General features: G+C 39.5%; 1 protein-coding gene across 4 annotated transcripts in view; it reads right to left on the minus strand.

Annotated features, from left to right (window-relative positions):
- caskin2 (CASK interacting protein 2) overlaps positions 1-24,166 on the minus strand; it is a 55,889-nt gene that overhangs the window by 8,415 nt on the left and 23,308 nt on the right. For 3 of the 4 annotated variants that reach the window (XM_026207431.1, XM_026207430.1, XM_026207432.1), the window contains exons 3-12: positions 20,096-20,147; positions 11,525-11,622; positions 9,946-10,091; positions 9,367-9,462; positions 7,579-7,709; positions 4,740-4,848; positions 4,325-4,433; positions 2,466-2,560; positions 1,743-1,860; positions 1,304-1,489 (exon numbers count right to left, since the gene is read on the minus strand). In XM_026207431.1, the coding sequence (XP_026063216.1) occupies positions 1,304-1,489; positions 1,743-1,860; positions 2,466-2,560; positions 4,325-4,433; positions 4,740-4,848; positions 7,579-7,709; positions 9,367-9,462; positions 9,946-10,091; positions 11,525-11,622; positions 20,096-20,147 (1,140 nt within the window). The remainder of the gene's footprint in view (positions 1-1,303; positions 1,490-1,742; positions 1,861-2,465; positions 2,561-4,324; positions 4,434-4,739; positions 4,849-7,578; positions 7,710-9,366; positions 9,463-9,945; positions 10,092-11,524; positions 11,623-20,095; positions 20,148-24,166) is intronic. The other variant, XM_026207433.1, reaches the window with a different exon arrangement.

The raw sequence follows: 24,166 nt of genomic DNA on the forward strand, positions 1-24,166 counted from the left end.
CACAAAAAAAGTCTGACTACTAAATCGACTGTGTTGTAGCTGAGGAGGGGTTTAAACCTTTTTTTACCCTGCCTGCAAATCTTAAAAAAGTGCTTGCCGAATTTGGAAGCAGTTTAGTCTCAAATGTAATTCACGCCAAAAACACGATTCACACATGCGTAGACAATTTCACATGCATGAAACATAATTCACGTACACAAAAAAAACAAAAAAAAAACACATGCGTAAAAAAAAAAAAAAAAAATCACAAAAAGCAATTCACATGCACAAAATAAAATTAGATATTTATAAAATACGTTTTACAAATGCAAAAAACTATTTGTAGATATACAACTGTGCAAAAAACCCTTTGAATGTTTAAAATGTACGAGTGTCTGAATGTATGAATCGTTATTTACTACGAATCCACTCGGATTTGTGTGTGTGTATTTTTGAGACTTTCCTGGCAGAGCTCTCTTCCCACGTGGGTCTGTCGTACTCTTTAGCCAATCAGATGCGAGCTTACCATTCAACCAATCATATCATAAGCCACTGAGTGCATTCAAGGAGCATGATTCTGCGCACCTTTTGCAATATGGATTAATTAGAATGGAAAGTAAACCTTTACTGAATTGAATTATATTTGAGACTAAACTGCTTCTATAGGCGAATGGTTCATTTTGAATGCATACCTATTGCATTCTTAACCTTGGTGAAATAGTGTGAGACCACGTTTAGTGGAACAAGCATGTACCATACCTTATATACAGTACCAGTCACTGGTGTGCAACAGAGCATTTTCAAAACAATCTGATCTCTGACGTCAAACACTCAGTTTCGCATCAGTAGTTTTTGGCCTCGTTTACACCTGATGTGTTTTTTCGCCGATCCGATAACAAGCAGACAATATCAAATAAATGCTTAATTGGAGTCTAAAAGGTTTTAAGATTTCCATGTTCAACCACGTGAAGAAATAGTCAAAAATGCATCTAACCTGTTTGTTTTCGTGTGTAGAAGCTTATATGTTTGAATGAATTTGAACAGCCTACTGAACTAACACTGTGGGACGTGTTGTAAGAAAACACACCAAAACAAGCGATTCAACTGCGTTGTACCAAAACTACGCTGAAATCGCAGCTGCTCTCTAGATCCTTTTTATTTGCTTTCCCAAAAACTGTATGTCTCAAGAAAATCCATGGTCACTGAAGATGCATTTTTAAAGCCAGGTGGAAACTGTATGAGTCTCAGCTGACCTTTGAAAACAGATGGAGCAGGTGGAAACGTATGAGAAAGCACCCTTAGAGATGGGACCGAGGGGGTATACCTGGGTTGGTGCTCAGACCGTTGGCGTGTGGGAGGACCAGGTGTGGGTTAGTGGTGTACAGACTGTAGGAGTCTTCAGTTTGGGTGGTCCCGCCCCCGCTCAGACTCAAGCTGGGACTGAGGGCGGACCTGGAGAGCAGCTGCTGCCTATGGGTGGGCAGAGAGGCGTGTCGTGACAGGGTGCCCCCTACAGGACAACACACACATGACAGGGGCAGAGGGTTAATGCAAGCGGATGGAGGTTAGAGATGAACATTTATTACATGGGAGGCAGCGGGATGGAAGAAACAGACACGTCTAGGTAACATCTGTCAGCATGTTACTGATTCAGTAAAGGAAACATTGTTATTTGCAGGGTTAATGGCTGTAATAAAATCCATCATAGGCTGTGAAGCTTCACAACTTTGGTCAACCTGCAACAATTCAAGTTATTATTGTACCTGAGCGTCGGCTGATGACCTCGACTATGGAGGGGGGGAAGTAGCCAATTCGGTCTGTTCCCCTCTGGGTGTCATGAATGTGGCCCTTCCAGCGTCCATCCATGTGCTGCTCTATCACCTGCCAATCACAACAGCAGAACACAGTGATGTCACGGTGATCTCACCCCCTCTGCTGCAAATACAACCCGCTCGATTTTTAATCTAGTTGTTTTTTTGATCCTTGACAACCAGTCAAAACAGAGGAGGACGTCAGGAGTTCAGAGACAATGCATGATCTGAAAGCTTTTGAAAGTGAGATAACAGAAGCCCAGCCGCCCACCCTAAGCAAACACGCATAAAATAGCTGCAGGCCCGACAACAAAACAACGGCGAGAACATTCAGCTCATGAAATACATCTCTAAACCCTCCGGTAAATGACCCTCAGACCGTATTCTCTGCCCACAACTTCCCATGAAACAATGCTGTGTGAAAATGTATGTTAGTTTGAGTTCACAAATAAACACTTGTGAGTTTATCTTTAGCGCCCTCGAAAATCCAAGGCGATGAACAGAAAGAACTCATGGAAGGGGAAAGAAAGAAAAATCTGGCCTCAGTTCAAGTGAAACTGCTAACTAAATATACTGACTAGGAACACAGGGTTTGGTATAGTGCTTAAGAGAAGCGCACACACACACACACACTGACTGTGAAGAGGTTTAATGAAGTCATGAAAGCGGCCGTACCGTGATGACATCTCCGGCGCGTATGGTGAGGGCCGTGGGGTCGTGAAGATTCCAGAAGTCTTTCAGAGCTCTGACCTGAAGAACTCCTGTAGCTTCTGGAAACAGACACACACACACACACACAGTTCAGAGAGTTCAAATACTGGAAGATACCACCTACTGTACATTATATATCTCATGAAATGGTCCAGCTCAAATTCAAAAGGAAGAAATGAGAAAATCACACACACACACACACACACACACACACACACACGCGCGTGCGCACACTTGTTTCTATGTTTTATGGGAACTCTCCATAGCCATAATGGTTTATATACTTTACAAACTGTATTTTCTATCCCTTATAAAGAAAAAGGCCATAAATACTAAATTTAACTTTAAAAACTGTAGTTCTATTGAGACTTGTCCACATTACAAACATTATTTGTATATTCAACCACATTTTCCCCAGTTTCTTCTGAAAAAATATATTAAAAATGTAAAAATTTAGACCAATTATAATGTTACAAAATATTTGTAATCTATTAATATACAAGTAATAATTTTTTTTAATATTTGTAAAATAATTTCATTTATATAGTGCTTGATTTTCTTAATTATTTCAGTAAATTTCCCTGTTATATTTTCATTAACTGAAATTTGTTGGGAGAAATGTTCTAAAAATGCAAATGCAAAAAATGAGTGTTCCTAAAAATAGTTTCGAGAGCTCCCGCCATCTGAAGCTCCCAGCGTGTCATTTCTGTGATTTTATACTAGTGGAAGAAATGTGCTGACACACGGACACACAGCAGGCTCCCTGAATCAATAATGAACTCTGTCAGAGGTTTAGGGAAGCGTTGTGGCCCACACACACACACACACACACACAGAGCAGCGCTGGTTAAAGCAGACAGGCCTGCCTGTGCTCATTATGATAAGAGCTGTCTGTTAACTGCCTGAGTTCAAAAACGCCCCAAACATGATGAGTGTCTCATATCAACAATCACTTCAAATATTTATTTATATCCATCCTCACAAAACGACATTTAATACTGCAGATGTTACAGAATGCATGAAGTTCACACATGACATGTTTCACATTCCCACTCATTAATGTCCAGGACATGCGTCACACTGACAAGTGTGTTTATAAAGACTAAGAGCTTTTAATGTGGAATGAGTCTGTTTTACACTAGACTAAGAGTTCACTTGGGTTTTGTGGAAGTAAAGTTATTTCCACAAGTTGCATTCTGAATTGTGTAAGTACACAGTTCATAACACAACCCAAGCAAGCCCATGCATCCCCTTTTGTGTGAACCACGGTTTACATTTGAAAAAGTATGCCTGCAGGAATCATACATTCTTATAGGTCACATTTATGGGGGCAATTAATAAAGAGTACTTAACATAAAGCTAAATTGGCCAAAACAACAGGATTGTCAATGTTAGCATTTCATTCTGATAGAAATGTTCACATATGACGTCAGAACATGTGGGCGGAGCCCCGTCTTATGTTTCATAGGAGGGCCCCACAGAGTTGTGGTATGCATCTGCACACAAACACACACAGGAGATGTCGTTTGTCTTTTTCATGTACTCAAATCTAGCCAAAGAAAGCAGCCGGTTATATAATCCTGAGTTTAAACAGCTGTTTACTAAACGAAAGCTTAAATGTCTCCAGTAACCATTTACAAACCAAAAGAGGGCCATTTTCAAACACACACACACAAACTTCACCATGTACACACTCTCACATACTGTGTATATGCAGTATGGACACAAACACACTCCACATACACACTGTTAGACACGAGACAGCTTGAGAAGTTAAAATACAGTCAGTACAGTCTTCACATAAATGTCAGGTTTCATCTCACCTCGTAAGAGCTGCTTGATGTCTTTGCTGGCGTGACATGCGGTGAACTGGTTGACGATGTCTAGGGCTGTTTGATTGTAAGTGTTACGGATATTGACATCAACCCCATTCTGCCATCGCAAGAAACAAACATAAAGATGGATAAATGTTGTCTGTCGAATAGCAGAAGCACATTCAGTGTGGATGAATTCAATTCACTAATGCATCTTGATTCTGGATTCGATCCACAAAAATACAGAGGACACAAACATAAAAGAGTTGTTGCTTGTGAAACAAAAAGTTCAAAAAGAAGCGTATGACAGGATGTTACAAAAAAAAATTCTGCTGATCAGCGATTGATTCAAAAGCTAAAATTAAAAGCCACTTAATGTCAGAGAGGTCAGTGACCCCTGCTTTCAAAAAGCAGATGAACTTACGTCCAGCAGTAGCCGCACTACTTCTGTCTTCCCATAGAGGGCAGCCTCATGGAGCGCTGTGCCAGCTTTAGTGGTTCTGTTGATGTCAATACCTGCTTTTAGAAGAAGCCTGGACACAGAAAGAGATGGAAACTCAATGAATGGATTGTATGTAATAGTGTACTACTATTCCACAGAGAGCAGACGACATCCTCTTTAGCATTCAGTGTTATATATACATACTGAAGGGCCTCTAATACACACAGACTTGTGGAATTTACACATACACACACAGCACACAAACACACATACACACACACACACACACACACACACACACATCAGGTGGAATCAGAGACGCTTGTCTGTCGAAATGCAGGATGGAATTTCAGTGGTGCACTGGGAATGTCAGGCATTAGGATGGGATCTGTTAGTGTGACAGCCGTAGGAAACACACACACACACACACAGAAATGCACACAAACAAAAAATGCACAGATATTCAATGTGAAATTTATCTCCAGATTCTATTTCACTTTTTGGAATTGTGCCATTATTTTCCTTCTCACACATACTGTAATGTGAGTTTTTTTGGTAAATCATTGTTTTATTATTATACTAACATTAGAGAATCATAAATTAAAAGCAATAAAGTAAATACTACCATTATTATAATATAAAATATTTACTTCATTTAAGAAATATTTTTACCGTACAAATTGATAATGTCTATGGAAGCCTAAATCTGTCTAGTAAAAAAATATATATATTTACCAAAGCACTATTTTCTATGACATGAATATATATATATATATATATATATATATATATATATATATATATATATACACACACACACACACACACACACACACACACACACACACACACATCACAGAAGTTTGACTTTATTTTGGTAAAAAATTTCATCATTATGATTTACCAAATATTATTCTTTCTTATGAGGCAGAAATGGGCTTCCACTATAATGATATCTGAAGTGCCTCATGTCCTTGTTAATTAAAGTGATGAGTCACAACAGTGTTTAATGGTCTCAGAAACGCACTCTTCCCAGACATCCTCACACATATTTAGGGAGACTGGGACGCTCCTCTCCCTCGGGATGATCATGTGGGGGAACGTGAGTCAGAGAGAACACTGACTGTCTGTTGGCACCAGGACTTTCCCAGCCTCATCCTGTGCTGTGTGGGTACAGTGTCTGTCTGCTGTGCTGCTGATGACACAGAGGCTGTGCTCATGTCCAAACAAAAAAACCTACTCATCTATATTCAAAAGTATATGTTATAATCTACAGGAATCATTCAGAGAGTACTGCAGCTCTGGTAAGGTCTTATGAAATATAAACCATTGTATCCGGCCTACTGCCACACAAGCGTTCCAGAGAGTTTACAGATTACGTTTGACATAAACAAAAGTGCAGTGTAAAGCAGCAAGCAAGCACGTAGTGAAGCTTCACACAAGAGTATAATGAAGAATGCTGCGAAGCGTGATGTGTTTCAAAGTATTATTTATGTGCATTGTGTTGAGAAGTATTATATAAGCATGTTAAGAAGATTCATATAAGAGTGTTGTGAAGCCTGACATTAGTACATGAACACAAAGTCAATGCAAAGACACAGATAGATTCAAATTTGTGCTATTGCTTGAACATGCGATATATACGCCTCAATCGCATCTTCTGCGCAAGTTCAAAAATTTCAACAGGAGTGGAAAATTAGCATGATGCGTGATTAGCATGATGCAAGCTAGGTAATTGCTACATCCAGCTGTATTAGAAAATGGAGGAGAGCATTACGCAATGTTTTTATTATTATTATTTTATTATTTATTCACACACGAAAAACATCTCCCAAGTAATCTAGAACAATAATGTGATATGAACATTCCCTTCGCTTTTGGTTATGCCGAGTTCTCACTGCAGGATTTTAGCCTAGAGTTTCACTTGCCGACAGGTTTTTGCAAATTCTCCAAATACCCAAAATTGGAGGCAAATCAGTGCTCGTGTCCGTGAGTGAAAATCACACAGTGTGAATTATCAAAGACAAGACCTGAGAGAATCACAGATGCCAGTGAAATTTTTGGCACGCTAAATATCTGGACCTTCCGACAATTCCAAATCCTGCTGTGTCCTACAGCCAATGAAAGAGCAGGATGCGAAACAGGTTTGTTTTTGCGAACAGCGGGAAGTTCTGGGAGGAGTTATATGAAACGTAGTTTGCAGACCAGACAGAGTTGGACATACAGTGTGAACTCAGCATAAGTGTAATGTGTGTTGAGAAGCATAATGTACGCATGCTGAGAAGCATCACCAACGCGTTGTGAAACTGACACAGAAGAGGACCGCCAATCGTTTGACTTAAGATTTTACTGGTTTGATCCATCCACTGAGGTCCATGGATTATTGTCATGATGACCATATGTGCTTTTAAGCTGTTAAACATTTGGCCACTCATTCACCCTCATTACATGGACTCACAGAGAGGGATTATTGTTCATTCTTTGTGTTTATCTGAAGAAACAGTCAAATCCACTAGGGACGGTGTGAGTGCAACGTGGTGCATCAAAACAGAATTCAATCCATGTGTGTTCAGAGGTGAGCATATTCTTTTTGAATGTGGGTCATCCAATTACAATGTATTGTAAGGGTCATTATTACATTATATCAGCAGTGTTTCTGTACTAACAGCTGTGGAAAACACCTTAGCTCAAGAGAATCAAGCGAAGTGTAAAAACACAGCAGGGCTGAGACACGCATCTCTCCAGAGAGGAAAGACCGCCGGAAACAGCTGAGACTGATGCCTACAGATGTGCTACACACAAGAGGTTTCCAAGAGCTCACCGAATGACGTCCTTGTGTCCGTTGCGAGCAGCGAGGTGCAGAGGAGTGTTACAGTTTAGGTCTGACCCGTCCTTCCGATCGCCCTCTAACAGAGATGCAACCATATTACTGTTTAACAACAGCTGAGCCACCTACAAAAGAGAAAAGAGATCATTGGGGTATTTTGCACCAGTACGGTTAATTAAAACTAGTATCTTAGTCATTTAATCAAATAAAACATAGATATTAGAATAAATACAAGAAATAATGCCTTGGCAAATAATTTAACTAGGCAATATGTACTACTAAAATGACTGAAAAAAAGCTAAAACTGAAATGCAAATTAATTAATTGAAGAAGAAAAAAAAGCATTATGAAAGCACAGCGAACAAAATGTTAAACAAAACCAATCTTCTGAAAACTGTGGCTTTAAACAGAATATATATTACACAAGTAAGGTACAAACACTCTTGTTAATGCCATGTACAGTTTAACATTAAACTGACTTGAGAGCAAGACTTTTGAATGAAAGAGTAGGGACAGAAAAGAACAGGGGGGAAAGAAGAGAGAGTCACACATGCACACACACAGAGGGCTCTTGGGAAGGTGATTGTTGGCTCTCAAAGGATACTAATGTATCCTACAGTATGTCCATTAACAGCCAAAAACATCTGGGCCTCAAACACTAATGGTGTTTTCCAGTGAAGCATAGTTAGCGGAGCTGAATAGACGAGTCATTTCATTTTCTACGGTTTGGAAGGCGAGCGTCAGACTTGCACTGGGGATTGTGGATAGTGTAGAGTATAGAAAGTAAAAATGGAAAAATGTTGCACAGCAGCCAAACGTTGAGAGACGAGCCAAGGTTGTGACATCTGCCAATGTTTCTGATGGTGGACGTAAATGTTTTCACAAAACTTCGAAGTCGAATGAAATGAAGAAGACGGCCAGTCAAACGGCCAGCATACATGGAAAAACATCATGACATTCTTTGAGCTTTCATGACTTTAACTGTTGTTCATAAATGTGGAAAAGTTACAAAATTTGAAATTATGGGTTACCATTTTTCTATTTATAATCATGTACATGATGACTCTTTTGACCATGTATTGAAATCGATCATAGATCACACTGAAGACAGCCATAGCGGGCAGTACTGAGTGGATTTCCTTCACGTCAGCACACACGTGGGGCGAGAAAGACATTATCCAGTTGCTTCAGCCTCACCCTGATGCCTCAATACAGCAGCTGATTAAATACCACACATACACACTGCCATTAAAGTAACACCTCGAGAAAAAGCCCTAAATATACAGCTGAAGTGAAATCACACACCACTGGACATGTGTGCGCCAGAGCATGTAAAACACAGCCTCTCCTGAAACCTGAGCTCTTATTCACCTGGTACATGAATGATGAATGACACACAAACACAGACGGGGAAACAAATCACAGTCAGGGCAGAAGGAGAGACGAGGAAAATCATTCAATGAAATACAGACAGGTGTCTCCGTGGACTGTGCTTATCTGTGTTCTCAAAAAAAATGTCAAGAACATGATAGCATTTCTCTGCAAAATCAATCAATTCATATATTTTTTTTCTTACTTTTCTTTAGGACTTTAAGCTGAAATATGACCTAGACATGTTCTTGTCAGATTTTGTGAGATTCACCCACACATCAGATGTAATATATGAGATCACTGTAACCATAGTGACATTGACGTAACGAATGACATCTGGCGTGAAGAACGAGCACAAACACACTAGCACTGAAACACTGATAAGAGTCTGAAAGAGATGAGCTCACTGACCTTGACTCGGCCGAACTCACAGGCCAGATCCAGAGGAGTCTTCTTGGCCTTATTTAGAATGCACGGGTTCGACTGGTGCTGCAACAGCATCTCAGACTGATGAACAGAGACGGAGAGAATTGAAGAATTATGTGTTTTGGAATTTATTTGGGGTCACTTGTTGATTTTGCAATGCAGATATCATATTTCTTTGCATTTCAGAGAGCTGATGTCAGTTGATTCACAGGTGCTGTATCCAACAACTGGCCAGTTTTCCCAGTGGCCTTTTAGAACAAAATTTACAAACAGAGCAAATATGGAACAATTTTCAGTTGAAAAATATTGTCAGGCCTGCCAATTTAAGCCATAGAGGTGCTTTGCTCCGTGTGACATGTTTGTTCACAGCAGTCTGTTTTGAAGCATCTGGGTGTGGTCTAACAGATTTTGCATGTCTCTTTTGTCTGACACACCCATTTCAGCTCTTGGAGCCTCTACAATGAGCTTTAGTTAAATCAGGTGGGTTTCATTAAGGAGACATGCAAAATGTGTAGTGTTGGGGGGGGGGGATGCTTGGGAACTATTGGTCTAATGGGTACGCACCACTTCATAGTGTCCATACTGAGCAGCCAGGTGCAGTGGAATCTGGCCGTCATGAGACGCATTGTTAACGGCGGCCCCCGATCTCAGCAGCATGAGCACTGAGTCAGCTTTACCCTGCCATGCTGCGTAATGAAGCGGCCGCATTCCTGCAGAGCAAATCAGACCCAATTACATCTCTGACACACAGTTATGCAATCTCTGCACAAGACTGAACAACATTTTGTTAGAATGCAAATTAACGGCATCTAATGTTTGAAGAAATACTCAATGTGTTGGGTATTTTAAAACGTTTACATTTATATTATTCTGTGTCCTGTTCGCAACCTCAATTCCAATGCATTTCAATTAAGAAACTGATTAGTAATCTATTTCACTTAAATGGATAGTTCATCATTTACTTACCATTAAAACCCGTGTGAATTACTTTCAGCTGTGAACAGAATTGAACGTAACAAAACAGCTGATAGTGACTACGTTTACATGGACATCAGCAATCTAGTTATTTACCTCATTCCAAATGAGACAATATTATGATTAAGGTGTTGACATGAGTTGCTTTAAGAATATTTCTTTCATGTTCCCGTTTTACAGTACATAGTTCGATTAAAGGGTTATTTCACCCGAAAATGCAAATTCATCTGTCTTCTACTCATCCTGGAAGCATCCTAGGTGTACGCGACTTTGCACTGACTCAAAACACTGGTCACGAATTAGAAGCACAAAACAAGGATTTGTAAAGAAAACTCAGAGGATTTTGAAATAAGCCAAAAGGAGACTTTCATTTGCTCCTACATTTCCCAGAGGCACATGTGTGATGCACACATCTTCCATCTTCCACCTGCACTTTCTTCCGGTTCCCAACAGTCAGCAGAAGTGAGAAAAAGTGTTTATTATGTTTGAAATCTGGGGACCTTTATTCATCCCCCGTGGCCATGTGAGGGACATTTTATTACAGATGCGTGCACTTTATTTCACTTCTTTTCAACAGTTGACAACAAACACCCACTTACCCCCAATTGAAAGGTTTGGAAGAGCAAGGACAATTTTTTATTTAACTTCGATTGGATTATTCTGAAAGAGGAAATGGAACATACACCTAAGATGCTTCAATGGTGAGAAGAAGATGAACAAATTTTCATTGTCAGGTGAACTAACCCTTTAATGGCACATGTCATTAAGTTCCCACGCATATATAATTTTGGGTGTTTCATTTTTAATTTTACAAAAGCTTCAAGAGTAGTTAATATATTTGTCATGCTGTATGTGCAAACAGACAACAGTGTTGTTGAAGCCCTTTTGTTCGGCTGACCACTGCCGTGTGTGTATCCTGTCGCAAAATGCGGTGAAAAATCCTACATGACTCTAATAGTGTGATTGAGGTGTGCACTTGTCTATGCTGAACTTCGATCTCCACATGTCTTGATTCGATCTGAGTTGTGTAAAGGTCAACAGAACTAAAAAGCTTAGGTCTTCTATCAGGCTGCAGTTATGAGGTCCTGGATCGAAATGCAAGTAAATCACAACCAGTTGATAGTTTTACTCAGTGTAGAGCTGAAGGTAATGAGGAGTTAGTTCTAACCATTGCAATCCTTGATGTCCACAACAGCCTGAGCTTCCAACAACAGAGAGAGCAACTCTGTAGTTCCTGTGAGAGCAGCATGATGCAACGCTGAAAACCTGATGGGGGAAAAACATTGAAATCTTAAAAGAGATGGAGAGAATAGTGGAAAGAGCAACTTTTGACATCTTAAGAACAACACTTTTGGAAAAGATGCAGGCTACAGCCAAATAATAAAGAAGCCACTCTATAACATTTATCAGCTTATTTTGATAGCAGAGCACAGTTACACCTTCATTATTCCCCACTTGAGTCCATGTGTGGACATACAGAAAATGGAAAAATAAAAACTCAAGTACATGTGAGGTTGCCAACAAACCAATGTCTTGTAAAAGTGCCTTGTATTGCTCAAGCTGTGGCACAATTAGAGACTGAAGTCTGACTTTTACAAGGCTTCATGAGGCGAATAAAAAAAAGAAGTGTGATAAGAGGGATATATACAATATTCATTTCAGTACAAGCTCAGGCAACAAAAAACAGTGTCCTCTGGGCACAGACAACCACACTCGTATTATCTGATGTTTACAGAAGTGTGACAAATGAACATGCTACTTGTCTGGGGTGGATGTATTGTGTTAGGACATGCCGAAATCAAAGCAAGACCTCTCACAGGTGAGTAACAGGCCTGTCTTCCTCAACCCCCTCAAATGCTTCAGACACCTCAGATGTAAATCTCCTCCAGGATCTTGTCTTAGTGAGGTCCTCACTGTCAGCCGTTAGTGCAAACGTATCACTTTAGAAGGGGAAGCTGTCACTTGAGGTGCAAGTGGCCCTATAGAGAATGAGCCAAATTGCACTGTGGTGCTTCTGGAATAAACTGTGCACCAGTGACTAAGTAGCTTAAATTCCCCACTTTAGTATCTTTAAATGTCAAGTCACAGATTGGCAGACATTACTTAAGCAATGACCATTTCATCAGGGTGCATGAAAGCATCCCGTAACACTAAAAAAACAGCTCTTTTCTCTAATGTATGAGAGGTCAACTCTGCTACAAAGCCTTGCTATAAATTGCCTACATTTAGGGTTGCAAAGTGGGAACATTAGTGGAAAGTTTATGGCAACTTTCCTAAAAACAAAACCTGAGAGTTTCAAAAAATTTTGTGTGTTTGTGTTTGTTTTTACCATAAATTACCAAACTTTTTCCACCCCTTTGCAACCCTCCATACACTACAGTATTTTTTACCATATGTTTGGCCTGATTTGCAGTCTGGACAAGTCAATGCTATGTGCCAAAAATCAGAGCGTATGCAGATTTGAGGCAGTCAGAGTTGACATACTTCATAGAAAATTGTATAGTGTATGATAGCCACAGTCTCAGATTTGTTTTTAAAGGGGGAGTGAAATGCTATTTCATGAATACTGAGTTTTTTACACTGTTAAAGAGTTGGATTCCCATGCTAAACATGGACAAAGTTTCAAAAATTAAGTTGTACGTTTGAAGGAATATTTTTGTTCCCAAAATACTCCTTCCGGTTTGTCACCAGTTTCGGAAAGTTTTTTTCGAGTATGGCTCTGTGTGACGCGGAATTTCCTTATATGGGTCCTAGGGCACTTCTGCCAGAAGAGCGCGCGCTCCCGTATAGCGAGGCTGAGCAGCACAGACATTTCACTGATCAGAGCGATTCACTGATCAGAGCGAGAGCGTCGCGAAATGTCACAAAAGAAGTGTGTTTTTGGTTGCCAGGGCAAGACAACCCTGCACAGATTACCAAAAAAAAAACAGCATTAAGGGACCAGTGGATGGAGTTTATTTTTACAGAGCATCAATGGAGTTGTGCAAGTGTTTGTGTTTGTTCCCTGCATTTCGAAGATGCTTGTTTTACAAACAAGGCCCAGTTTGACGACGGATTTGCGTATCGTTTATTTCTTAAGGATGATGCAATCCCAACGAAAAAGGGTCACGATCGTGGGTTGGAACCGCAGGCGGTGAGTAAAACTGCTTAAAATATCTCCGCCTCCTTGTTAGTGCGTCCGTCTCCCATGCCGGAGACCCGGGTTCGAGCCCCGCTCGGAGCGAGTCGTTGCTGCTGCTGCTCTCGTTCAGTTCATCCTCGGGATCTGATTCTGGATCATAAATAAACGGCTGAATCTGACTGTAAGCCATGGTTTGTTTTGGATGATGGTTTTTCCCTCACGGTAATGTCACAGTTTCCACATGCTCTCAACGTAAAAGCCTACTGGCGCTCGTGAATCTTTAGCTCCGCCCACACGTCACGCCTCCAGCCGGTCGTGTTTTTCCGGGAAAAATCGGTACAGACTATCTTTCTCTTTTGAATATAATAAAACTAAAGACTTATTGGAGTTATGAAGGATGCAGTACTACTCTATAGGTACTCAAGATTAACAGGATATTGAGTGAAAACGAGCATTTCACCCCCCCTTTAACTTCGGAATATGATTCCATACAGTCAGATGAACTTTACAGCATTAAAGATATTTACAGCAAGGCTTTCAGCATTCTACCAGAACCTTGTAAAGGACCTATTTGAAACCCTTTGGAAGGCTCAACTTACTGCAGAGCTCGGTTTTGTTTGCAATTGGGGATGGATGTTCCTTTCAGTGCATTTTGGTTTTGCCTTTGTGAAGATTTTATGCAATGCTGCTTTAGAAATCAGCCAAAAGGCGGCATATTTAAAGGCAAAAAAGCATCTTAAAAGGCAAAGTCATGCTGCCAGTCTTTGAGAAAAGACATTTTGTCCTGAGTAGCTACGGTGAGTCAAATAGATGCCTAAATTGGCAGCTCACAAAGTTTTGGAAGTCTCAGGCAAGAATTAGAACTTCAATTTGTCTGCAGCGTCAGTCCGGAAGCTTTGCCTATTTGTGGATTTTAACCCACAACAACCCTGACTCATCTTATCAAGAATCATGGAGGAACATCTCATGCGGTTTGTTTAGCAATGCAGGTATTTTGGCTCAGCATTTTTGTTTTTAATGAAAAGCAGAGAGTCGGAGGCTTTTTACTCAATCCACATGGAGCAAGCCAAAGGAGCTGTTCATTTCCTGAACCCATGGCCTCAGACGGGCTTCTCAGAACTGACTGCTGTGTCTATTAGATGGGACAACATAGACAAGTAGAGCGGAAATAGATCAGACAGGATAAATATGACCGCTCACGTTGATTATTTTTACGGATGCACTGAGACTCCAGCTGAGGGCAGACACTTTGCCGACTGAGCTTCTGAAGAACTGGAACTTTACAAGGTCTTCCAACCCTCTGAATCACAACCTGGTGAAAAACTTTCACATTGTGTCGAATCACACAGGACACAATGTTTGCAGTGCTTCGCAGAAACGCTCTGATGTAAATCAGCTTGACGTGTGAGTTTCTTCACAGTGGATGTACTCGACACTCATGAGAAATGGCATGACAGCTGTGAAGGTCTGAAAATGAATAATTCATTCTAAGGTTTGAGTGGAGGATGAAAGGGGGTGCTTTGGCAAAGTGGTTAAATTTTAGGATTAAAAACCAGAAGTTGGCCGATTGGATCCCTGCAAGGTCCTTTCTCCAAGAGGCAATATCTCTTCTATATTAGGATTTTGAAATAAAGTTCCAGAAATAAATTCAACTAGTATTAGTAGTTTGCCAGTAAATAATCCTATTAATCCTATTAAAGTAGAGTTAATTATACTTAATTACACAGAAATCTCCAGAGTCGAGAACATTCCATGGCACTACAACAAGAGGGCAGGTTAAGGCAAGAAATGGAGACTGCCAGAGGCTCCGTGGCACAAAGCCATAGGCATAACATCACTTTTTTAACTCTCCAGAATCTAGGGTGGCAATGTCAGCCTCACAACTGGGACATCTGTGTTTGAGGAGGGGAAGAGAGTCAGTTCATGCCCTCTCTGTGTTATGAGCAGGCCCGCACAGGACCCGTGCCCACACAACTCAATTTCACGCAGAATTGAAAACCCCATCTTGGGGGTCATTGTATAACAAGCATTTATTTGAGTATGCACTTTTATATCCACGCTACAGTGCACAGATATCATCCCAATAAGAGTGCATGAGAAGCCTGCTTGTTCCGTGTAGGTCTGGTTTTGAGGTGCGGGGCTCTTGGGTAGGTGGCACAATCACTGCTCTGTGCTGTCTTTTTAGCTTCTTTTTACCTGACCTGCCGAGGGCTGGACCTGAGAGCCCTGCGAGGGGATGTAGACGCTGAAAGAAGCCTGTGTTGTGAAAGAGCTCTCTCTCTCACGAAAACACTTCTACACACGCTATCATCATCCTTCTAGGAAAAAAAAAAAAAACTAAAAGAAACTGGGAGCTAAGAAGAGAGACAGTTTATTGTAATGACAGGTCTTCCTTATCCCTAAACTGGACCTGAAGTGAACCCCACTTTACCAGGCAACTGGTCACTCTCCATGCAGAAGATTTTCAGTAAATAATAATTTACATTTCAGTCCATTCCTCAAACGTCTGAACTGAACTGAGCTGTAATTAAAGTTAAATGAAATTAAATTACATTACATTTAAATCAGCATGTTTAGTAATCATTTTGGACATGTGACAGAAAACTAAATGTAATAACAAACAAACATAATATTTTGTGACAAGCAGCACTGGCCCGACCGGACAAGTGTGGTACCGCAATCTGTCCTTAGGCCATCCTTATTGTTGAGCATGGCCTACAATAATTATTTTAGGGAATCTGTTAGTAAGGTACACCCAAGACATAATTCAGCAACAATTAAATGTCATTAAGCCTTAATTACTGTCCTTAACACTTAGTAATGTTCACACATACAATGAAAATTAATTGGAATATTGTCATGTTCTTCATCAGCTTACACGAGTTGGCTGCATTTGGCCATCATACCAGACAAAAACACAGTTTTGCACCCCAGGAGATATCAAGAGTGGGTCAGACCGTCCAGTGGCTGCCCGCAGCGATATTGAACAGTTGTTGATTTATCCACAAACACACAATTCGGAAAAGTTCCCAGAACTCAGCGAGGGTCTTGTGTTACAAGCCCTGTCCACTTTCACCTTCATTTCTCGGGATGTCAGAACGGATTTGATGCGTCCTGGCAGCGCTGCCCTGGGAGGACAAAGGACAGGGCTCCAAAGAGTCCCTCTCACACCGGCTTTGCCATTCATTCACACACATTCCAGCAAGTTTGCCATGGAAACACCCCCCATACAAATCCTAACAGTTCCCCAGAAAGTCAAAGGCGGCTCAAATACTAATTTGTCTCACAGACAAGCAAAATCTTTGACGCTACACCACTATTATTTGCTGAACCAAGCCAGCCCCCCCAACCCAATTTAATTTTTTCTCTTTTACCAACAGACCTGGGCATGCAAAAGCATTAAAAACTTTCACAATCAAAAGTACAAGCTTATGATGCATGCTGAGGTCATCATTAAGTGGCATGCAGAAACAAGGCTTTCCTAACAGTGTCACAACTCTCGTGTCTTTAAGATGGGTGTATCTGATGAAAACATGTTCGAAAAATAATAAATTAAATATCATTTTGAAATATATATATATATATATATATATATATATATATATATATATATATATTAGAACTGAACATTACAACATTTTTTATATACTTTTATATTGCAATATTTATATTATATAAATATATAAATTATTATATTCAAATAAATGGACAAAGAACATAATTTATGTTTTTTATTACTTAAGGCGAGTATCACTGATACCAATAATACTGATGTCTCTTTGAAACTGAACATTGATTACAGCCATTCGACATTACACTGTAAATGATAGCTATAAAATTTAACATTTACGTAAAAAAATATCAACATTTATTTTAACCTAAAACAATCTTCACATAAAACCCATTATAATAAATGTCATATTCAGCTACCTGTGAGAAAGTAAGAAATACACAGAATATTTAGAAAATTATCCGAATAAATGGTGGTTGAAATTACAATGCTGCGGAAAATCAACAGAAGCCCCCCCCCCCCCTCCCCCCCCCCCATGACGCGAATTTGTGTCTGTTGTGAAGTGAGTTTCACGTGCGAATAAAGCAAATTTCCCGTGCGAATAAACTCTAAATGTTCAAGCGTCCAACTACGCGCAAATAGAACAATTTATTTGCGCAAATCGCGTCTGGTGTGAACGCACTGTAATACTAACCCTACCCATAGTAAGTACATGTAGTTAATTAATACTAAGTACTTAAATGTACTGAGTAACTCATATATTTAGTATATGACCCAAATATGTTATTTTGTAAGATTCAGATTCCAGACAGCCTGAAGCTTCTGCCTCCACACGGGCGAGTCTAAGTACTTCATTTCCATTAATAAGCTATACAGGTCTCTGCATAATTGGGTTACATACACTCTAAGTGAGCCCGACTACATCCTTTAGCCCCTTTTCCTGTTTTCCTATTCTGTCAGTAAATTTCCATTAAATAGATATGTTATATAACAAAACCCGGTCAGTAGATACCATGGCAACTTAACAAAACAAAATAAAGCAACATGACTGATGCATCTTGTTCAAACTAAAAGTGGATCGTTTTAAAGACCTGAGACGTCAGCCAATCTAACCCGAGAGTTTATCTTGAATATTTTTCCGTTATCTATTTATAGTGCAGATTTGTTCACACCAGCCATAAAAGAAAGCACAAATCAGCACTCAACAACTTCCATAAATCTTCATCCATCATTCCCTGTTTTCCTCTTGCCTTCCCCATCCGGCCCCTATAATGGCTGTTCGGTGCTTTGTAAACACTCCTATCTAATTCGTTACGGTCCTTATCCACGAATGGCCATCTCTGACCCCTTTGACTGACCCACCCCCCTTTCTCTTCTTTATGACAGAGAGATGGGGGGCAGCCCAAAAACAAGCACCTAAATGTCACAAGAGTCTCAAGTTTAATATACGAGGTCAATGTACCATTTTACAGCCCTGCGAGAGGCCCATCTTATCTCAAAGACACTGTTGACATAGCATGTTTTAATGGACTGTGTGAACAACGATAGTGGTCAGTTTAAGACGAGACACAGGTAAAGCATCTGGCTCAAAGAATTCGGACTTATAAACACTGCTTTTAAGGCTAATAGCTTGTAGCGCACTTAGTGTGTACATGAAGTTGGCCAAACATGATTATTATAGCAAAAACTGATGAGTTATTTCAAGGCATCTGGGGAAATTTGCACATTCAAAATGTTAAAAGCTTACATGAAAGTGCACAACTTAACAAAGTGTTCAGAAAAATAGGATTAGATAAAGAATGGCCACACAATTCAATATAATAGAGCCAAGTGAAAAATGGATCATAGTCACGAACCCTTATTATGAAAAGTGGTGTAATCCAGAGGTTTGATTGCTGACTCAGATGTCTGTGTGATTCAGCGACTTGCAAAAAGCGTTCCTGTCAATTTCCCAACGAATCAAAGTGGGATGATAAATCACACAGGAAGTGGACGTGCCTGCACATGATCATACTGACACTCTCAAGTGACGGGACCAGGATGTGATGCTGTCAGTGGAGAGGACATGAGCAGCTCATTTGTACTCCCTTTTCAAAATTTTGGAATCCCTATATTTATTTATTTATTCATCATTTTAAAATAAATTAATGCTAAGATACATTAATTTGATAAAGAAAACGTTTTAATGTTACAAATAATTTATGTTTCAAGTAAATGCTGTTCTACTGTAGTTGATAATAATAATAATAATAATAAATGTTTCTTGAGCAGCAAATCAGCATATTAGAGTGATTTCTGAAGGATCATGTGACACTGACTGGAGTAATGATGATGAAAATTTAGCTTTATTTTAAAATATATTCAAATAGAAAACATTGCAATAATATTCTCAAAAAAAAAGCCATCTTTTAATTCAGCCTTGGCAATGTAAATATCAAAACAGATTTCAACACCAAATTAAGAATTTGTGGAAATTATGGTCACACTTCATTTTTAGTGTTTAACACATTAACTACGTCTTTTGTCTCAATAAACGAACTAATTAATAGTTAGCATGATAGTTGTAAAGTTTAAGTATTGGGTAAGATAAGATATGTAGAATATGGTCATGCAGAAAAAGTACTAATAATCAGCAAACAATATTTTAATAAAAGGCATGCTAATAAGCAGCAAGTTAATTGTGAGAACTGGTCCCTATACTAAAATGTTTCCAAAATTGTACTTTTTTTTAATTCATTAACCATTAAGAACTCACTGAACTTTGACATTAAATGATGATGTAATGAATTAATGATGTATTTTAAGATTATTTTCTGGGGAACTTTTCATCCATTGACTGCTACCTACCATCCACTATCTGCCATGTTTGCATTGTCTTTTGAGCCCAGTGTTCATTAAACTATGATATACTTGCAATAATACTAGTGCACTGAGGTGTCAATAAACAAGAAATCCTAAAGCTTTTCTAATCAGATGACTTCTCAGTTTTTGTGACCTTATGGGAAAGTGTTGACCGGCTGCAAACACCAGAATGTCTGTGTCCTGACCTGATTATTATGTCATTGACCTGATTTCTTATGACATTCACCAAAGCAACAATGACTCACCCGTCTGGATCCTGATAGTTGATGTTCAGCCTCTTTGTGGAGCCCAGTAACTCTACAGCACAAGAGAAAGAACACAGAACACAGATGTCACAAGTATATAAAGCCATAGTGGTTTAAATCTAATGACAAACTGATGACTAGAAACAAGGGAGCCCAATACTGTACACTGTAAAAAAGGACCTTTCATTAAATGGCCTGGCTGATATTTCAACTATCATCATTTACAACACAACCTCAATATATTCAGTATGAATTCCCTTCCCCAGCTTCTCTGTTGTACTAAAAGCTCATAGCTGATCATAAGTGTCAAATGAAGCATATTCGCTTGAATTGCACAACAACCTGTAACTAGAAAACTGAGCAGTCTGAAGAGAGGGGGTCTGAATGTAGTCTTGCTAGGTAGTGGTGGGTGGTTACTAGGGAAAAGGCCACCAGCAGAGCAAAAATGACAAACTGCTCACTTTAACTTTTAGGACTAAAGTTTTGAGTCGCTGCTAGGCAGTTTACATTGGTCTTTCCCATGAGAGCCCCAGAGGGAGTCTGGGATCCAGACTGATGAGAAGGTCTGAGGAGATTCCTGTTAGGAGATACAGGACTAAATAACACGGTCTCTTCCTGTGAACAACAAAGGGCACTTCATTAACCTCTGACCTCTGCCTGACCTCACTAGCCAGCTCAGGAGGCGTTAAACTGACAGGGGGATGGAAAATAATAGACCACTCAATAGTGATCTTTGGGTCTTTGATCTTCAGCAATTGTGGCCCTCAAGGGAGACAATTCTGTCACTGCAAAAAATGGACAGTGTCTCAAGATCATTAGTAAATATTTTAAAACCCTGCTATAACTAATTGTTTGCTTCTTCTGTCAAAATTAAGACATCTCAGTGCAGCATGTTTAACAGTGCATGCTTTTGTAACATAAATTTTAGCAATTTTAGAAAACATCTAAAAACATCTTCTGAAAGGGATTGCTTTCCTCAAGTTTCCTCAAGAATCTACAATGGGGGATTTGTTACAATTATATTCTAAAACAATTTAGCAATTTTAGAACAAACACAAAAGCATTGAGAAATATAAAATGAATACTGTCCGAAAGCACAAAAATATGCTACATCCCCAATCTCACATGTGGTCTAAATGTTTTTCAATGCCAGGCCTACGTGACAATATTATGTTTTTATTATTCAATCTACATGTTCGTTTTACACCAGATTCTATTTTGTATCTTTCCCAGTAATGACAAAACAATTTAACCTGATCACAGGAACGTCAGAGAAACCCACAGTGTCCGCAGAAATCAGTGTCTGTATGCCCAGCTTGGCGAGGTCAGAGTTCAAGGCATTGGGGGCATTGAGGTAGAATGGGACCTAGAACGCAGACACTGGATACACCCACGATGTGGAGTCACAGTGACGATCCATCAATCATCTTTATTATGAAGATGTCACAGCAATGAGTAACCGAAACGCACACACACACACAAAAAAAACTTTGAAGTGAAGCTCTATAACCTCAATCCACAGGAGAAGTTAATTGACATGGTCTCAAAAGAACCTAGATACCTGCCATACATAATGAGAAGCTTTGAAGTAAAGCACTGGCTCTTACTCCCTTACCTAGGGAAATAAACCATTTTGAGTGACAATCTTTTAACCACTATTTTGTACTTTCGAGAGTGCTGATTTGTATTTGACAAATTACTGAGGTTTTTAACCATTTAATTAAAAAGAACCTTCTAAAATGAGTCATTTGTTTGTGAACCTGATTACACTGGCTGTACAAAAAAAAAAAAAAAAAAAACCTAAAAAAAAAAAACCCTCTCTTTAACATTCATGTGCAAAATGTTTATTTAAGTTATTTTGAATGCAGTTTATGAGCAAGAAAAAGCACCTCTTTTTTGGTTACCACATTGGTAAGACTGAAAACAAATACTTATTGTTTAATGCCAAAACTGGCAGGCATAAAGCATAACGGGTTCCCACCACAAGAATGCATTTGGTAATTTTTGTTAAACTCTGCACAGTCAAGGATTTAGTTGAACTGTAAAGCCGACTTCAGGTTTCTGCTCATTTCTGTGGAGTGAAGCTGGTAAACTTGAGAGTCTTAAAAAAAGAAAGAAGGAAAACACTAAATTTAGGCAACCACTGCTTATATCAAAAGTACACAATTATATGTTCAACTACAAAAGAGCAGCCAACGCCTTTCACTACTATAACTGACAATGCGTTGGAGCCAACCTGTAAACATACACACCCAAAGGAAAAGCAAGGCTCTCATGATTTTACCCTGCCTCTGGTTTTGGAGTCACACAGATTGTGCTCCATCTGAAATGACCCATAAGCACTGTCATATTAAAATATGACACTTCCTAAAAGCTTTGTCGCACAGGTAGTCGAACCAAAACTGCTACAAACTCCCCACATGTAGTACACTTCAAGGACAGCTATTAATGCAAAATCCACTTTTACATGGTGTTTGGACATAAATGTGTGTTGGCAGTGTGTGAACACAGACACTCTACAGTACAATGATAAAAATCCACCCACTCCTTATTTTTCAAGGTAATGTGCCTCAAAATCTACCTAAATACATGTATCGCTCCAGACTCCTTTGTGAATGCCATGTCGTTATAGTTCTTAGTGTTTTAACCATATTTGTGTGCATACATTATTTTTTAATGAAATTTGTGAACTTGTGAAATTAGTTAGCATCGTTCGTAGTACCTGATTTGTTCAGTAGCACGTTCGCGCTGCTCTGTAACATTGCGCTTCTCTCGCTCTTAGTCATGTTGCTTTTACCAGCTGTTTATTGCTGTAGATATTCAATGCAGAGAGACGTATACGCAAATGCCCTCTTCTGGAGACAAGGCTGGAATATAAAGCTCATTTGCATTTAAAGCGATATCTTCCAAATTAGGTATTTTTTTTAGACACTCCAAAAATGACATTTTCCAGCTGTTATAATAAGTGGGTATTTTTGGCTGAAAATTCACAAACACATTCTGGGGACACCCAAGACCAATATTATATATTGTAAAAAGGGGTATAATAGGTGCACTTTAAATACTAGACTGAGCTGTATAATCTGAAACATGCAGACAGAATTATAAATGAGAACCTTGTGACTGATGAGTTGCACTGCTAACATAGTGGTTAAAGATATAAGTTGGGAACCCAATGGGTCTGTTTTTTTGTCTACTTTGGTCCATTTAGTTGAAAAAAAGTGGTCATGGTTTTTCTGCATGTGCTGTCTTATTGGAAGCCATGTGATCAAATTGGCGTCTCTGCATGGCAGTATTTTTGGAAACTTTTTTTTTTAAGTTGTGCAATATGAAACAAAGTTGACTTTAAGTAGTAGTTTTTTATAAGATGAATTTTTGGGGTATTTTTGCCTTTCATTTAAATAGGAAAGTGAGTAAAAAAGCAAAGTGGGAGAGAGAGAGGAGGCGGGATCAGGACAGGTCCACGAGTCGGGATTCAAACACCCATAGCGCAATGGCCCAATGGGGCGCTGACATCTTCTTGTAGTTTAAAGTATGGCTGAAATCTCAAGAAAACATTATAGCAGCTATAGGAGAGACCATCTCACCTCTCACAAGAGCCAATCTTGAAAAGCCCAATGCTGCTCCACGAGAGCCACTCCTGCCCTAGTTAAACACACCTGAACCTCTAGGAACTTTGAGGCAGGTCAACTCTACAGGGTCTTGGCCCACCAGGAGCAGGCTGGAAACTTCTGTCCTATTGGTAAAAGTATAACTTTTTTATTCCAGAAAATACAGGTGCAATACATAGTGCAATCCTATGTTTCCCTATTTAAGAAGCTGTGCTTGCATTCCCAGCAGCTGTATCCTACAGACTGTTATCAAGTGTGTCTTTGATCTTTGAGCTGAATGTTTGATGTTTGATTTCTATACATCGGCTCCTTCCTGCATACCAACCCCCACCCCGAGCAGTAATACCCACTGAAACAATGGCTTAATGACTGACAACCTTCCTCTTTGGTAATGACTACTCAAGAAAATTCTACTTGATTAAACAGAAGGAAGGCAGGGGTGGACTGCTTAGCATCTGTG

Source organism: Carassius auratus, chromosome 28, assembly GCF_003368295.1.
Source record: "Carassius auratus strain Wakin chromosome 28, ASM336829v1, whole genome shotgun sequence".
NCBI lineage: Eukaryota > Metazoa > Chordata > Actinopteri > Cypriniformes > Cyprinidae > Carassius > Carassius auratus.